Genomic DNA, 3,399 nt, shown 5'->3' with positions numbered 1-3,399 from the left:
TAAGACCAGGCTGGTCTCGAACTCACAGAGATCCGCCTGCCTCTGCCTCCCAAGTGCTGGGATTAAAGGCGTGCGCCACCACCGCCCGGCTATGTTGCTTGTCTTGCATGGAACCTCTACCCTTGAGAGATTTTTGTTGTGGTTGTTGTTGTTTGTTTTGTTAGCAAGCCTTTAAGTCTGTGCACCATGAACATGGCCCAGAAGAGGCCAGCAGAAGGCTTTAGATCCCTTGGGACTGGAGCTACAGATAGTTAGGAGTCACGATGTAGGTGCTAGGACTCAAACCCTCTTTTTTTTTGTAAACCCAGACCTCTGAACCAATGAGCCGATCCTCCAGTCACATACATGAGTTCCTATTTTTTTAATTATTCATTTTTATTTTATGTGCATTGGTGGTTTTTTTTTCTTTAGACAAGGTTTCTCTGTAGCTTTGGTACCTGTCCTGGAACTAGTTCTTGTGTACCAGACTGGCCTTGAACTCACAGAGATCCGCCTGCCTCTGCCTTCCCAGTGCTGGGATTAAAGGCGTGTGCCACCACATCCCAGCTCATTGGTTTTTTGCCTGTATGTCTGCATAAGGGTATTTGTTCCCCTGAGACTGGAGTTACAGACTGATGTGAGCTACCATGTGGGTGCTGGGAATTGAACACCGGGTTCTCTGGAAGCACAGTCAGTGCTCTTAACCACTGAGCCATATCCCCAGTCCTACATACTTTGAGATTTTAAGCTCTAAGTTTTATCAGTCACTTACAATTTCTTTCACTTGTAAAATTGAAGCTAGCATTCCTTTTTCTATAATTCTGATGATTACTCAGCAACATAGAGAGACCATAGTAGGTACTCCACAGAGCACAGCAATTACTGGGTTGGGTCAGTGTGTGGGCCAATTCCTCCTTTTGTCCCAGTCATTTTGTCCTGAAATATCTAACTTTCCACTTGCATTTAGAGCCTTATGACTACCCATCAGCGGTGTCTACGTTCTAGGCTTTGTGCATTGTCTCCTGAACATTTTCTCCCTGGTTTACTTAGCAATATCTCTGGTTTTCTTTCTTTTTTAAAAAAATTTATTTATTCATTACATATACTGTATTCTGCACCAGATCTCATTACAGATGGTTGTGTGTCACCATGTGGTTGCTGGGAATTGAACTCAGGACCTTTGGATGAACAGGCAGTGCTCCTAACCTCTGGGCCCTCTCTCCAGCCCCTGGTTTTCTTTTTTTATTGAAAATAAAAAACATAAAATAAAATCTCAACTGTGTAATCCTGGCTGGCCTGAACTTGCTATGTAGGACCAACCCCGCTTCAAACTTGCGGAGTTGGCTGGTCGCTAACTCACAGAGATCCGCCTGCCTCTGCCTCCCGAGTGCTGGGATTAAAGGCGTGCGCCACCATTGCCCGGCTAGCTTGTTTGTTTTTGAGATGTGTGTAAAGATCTTTCTATGTGGCCTACACTGGTCAGGACCTGATCCTTCCCCTCTCAAGGGCTGCACTTATGAGCTTACGTGATGAGCTTACGTGTTACCGCTCCTGGTAGTATACTTAGTTACTTATTTAGATATTGCCGTTCACACTTAATGGGAGTGTCACCATAAGATTCACCGTGACTGCCTGTCAGCAAGGATGCCGAGGTGAAGGAGTGGAAACCGTGTTCTCCCACTAACACCCATACCTTCCAGGCCTCGGCGCCCCTTCCCCAGGTTTGCTTACTTTATTGGTACCAGAGATGCACCACACGTAAGCACTCTCCCATCTGGTGTTACAATCTGTACAGTGAAAATAGCCGTATTTTGGTTCCAAAAACTGAAAATGAAGAGAAACGGGAGTCTATTACCAATGGGGGTGGGGTAGGGTGGGATCCAGCTCCTCATCTCCTAACGGATAACCTAAATGTAAAGTTGACTGCCTGGGCTTCGCTTTCAGCTATTCTTTATGTGGCTCCGCTAATTCAGTCAGCTGCCACCTACAAAACTCCACTTTCCTCACCAAAGGAAAGGCAGAAAAGAGACAGACTTACTGCTTTGTAAATGGAAGGAGGAAGGACGGTGCTGGTGAGGGCTTGAGGAGGGAGAAGCTACCGTGCAGCTGGAAGCTGAGCTTCCCAAGTGGACTGTGTCTATGTTTCCACATACCAGCTTGCTTTTCCTGTCCCCAGACCTGGGGGTGTCTTCCTCCCCGACTTCCTTCAGCTGTGGGAAGCTCTCCTGCTTGTTACCATCTGGCCTCGACGTAGGTGGCGGCAACTGACTGGCTTCTGCAGGTCCTTTAAGCTCTCGGCTTCCTCTGTCTTCCTCGTCCTTAGGTAGCTGGATCAAGGCTCTCTGGTAAATCTCCACAGGCTTCCTGAGGCTGCTTCTGCCCGAGAGGAAGCTGCTGTGTAGGGTCTGAGGCCCCAGTGAGCACTGCACCGACCTATCCACCCGAAGGTTCACCTGTACGCCCACCTCCTTAGTGTTGGCCTTGCATAGCCGTAGGCTCAGGTTGGGGTTTCTCTGGGAGAGAATGGCCTGAAGCTGAGCCCTCTTGTAAGGGTACATGCAGGACTCACAGGCATTTGCTGGTACCATAGGCACTGGCCTGGCCAGGAAAACAGGAGGACACACGTCACCCCAGAAGCTAGGGTAGTTGAGAGGCTGTGTGACCCCATAACCTTGGTGCAAGCCATAGGGAACTCGGAAGACGTGCTCCATTGGGGGAGTTTCCTCCTGGAGTTTGGGTTCTCGGTTTGCTTTCCGCCCTCACCTGTCTCTTCCTCCTTGTAGATCTGGTTCAGGTCACCCAGGTTTCTTCATTTATTCCAGAGTGAGAGCTGACCCCTTCCCCACTCGCACGGTTCTCTAATTGAAGAGGGAGCTATCCCTGTGACTACTGATTGTTTTGCTACTTTTTCAATTTGCAGGTCTCAATTTTTTTTCCCCCCCGCAAGGCTGATTTTCATTTCTGTCTTCAGCAGGCTTTAATTAACTATTTCACTCACGTATTCTCTTGGTGACTATTTTGTTGATCTGGTATTGGCAGGTGAGAATGTAAATTAGTACAACAAGTATTAGGGGGAAACAACAGAGCTGCCTCAGGAATTAAAAATAGGGGGGCCCGGGCCGGGCGGTGGTGGCGAACACCTGTAATCCCAGCACTCGGGAGGCAGAGGCAGGCGGATCTCTGTGAGTTCGAGGCCAGCCTGGTCTACCAAGGGAGTTCTAGGACAGGCTCCAAAGCTACAGAGAAACCCTGTCTCGAAAAACCAAAAAAAAATAAAAAATAAAAAAATAGGGGGGCCCCCGCAAGAGAGACGGCTCAGGGGCTGAAAGTGCGGAGTATCCTTGCCAACTTCCATTCCCAGCACCCACTCCACATCGAGGGACTCAAACACCTGGAACTCTAGCTCCAGACTATCTGACG

The 3,399-nt window shown here is 48.5% G+C and overlaps 1 protein-coding gene across 1 annotated transcript in view; it reads right to left on the bottom strand.

Annotated features, from left to right (window-relative positions):
- Positions 1–2,690, bottom strand: part of Zar1l (zygote arrest 1 like) — a 10,207-nt gene extending 7,517 nt beyond the window's left edge. Inside the window, exons 1-2 of the mRNA XM_005371248.1 lie at positions 2,112–2,690; positions 1,711–1,827 (exon numbers count right to left, since the gene is read on the bottom strand). Of these exons, the coding sequence (XP_005371305.1) occupies positions 1,711–1,827; positions 2,112–2,690 (696 nt within the window). The remainder of the gene's footprint in view (positions 1–1,710; positions 1,828–2,111) is intronic.
- Between the last annotated feature and the right edge of the window lie 709 nt (positions 2,691–3,399).

The sequence above is a fragment of the Microtus ochrogaster genome, unplaced genomic scaffold (assembly GCF_000317375.1).
Source record: "Microtus ochrogaster isolate Prairie Vole_2 unplaced genomic scaffold, MicOch1.0 UNK102, whole genome shotgun sequence".
Classification (NCBI taxonomy): Eukaryota; Metazoa; Chordata; class Mammalia; order Rodentia; family Cricetidae; genus Microtus; species Microtus ochrogaster.
Note: the sequence above shows the minus strand (reverse complement) of the source record. Positions and strands in the feature narration are given on the sequence as shown.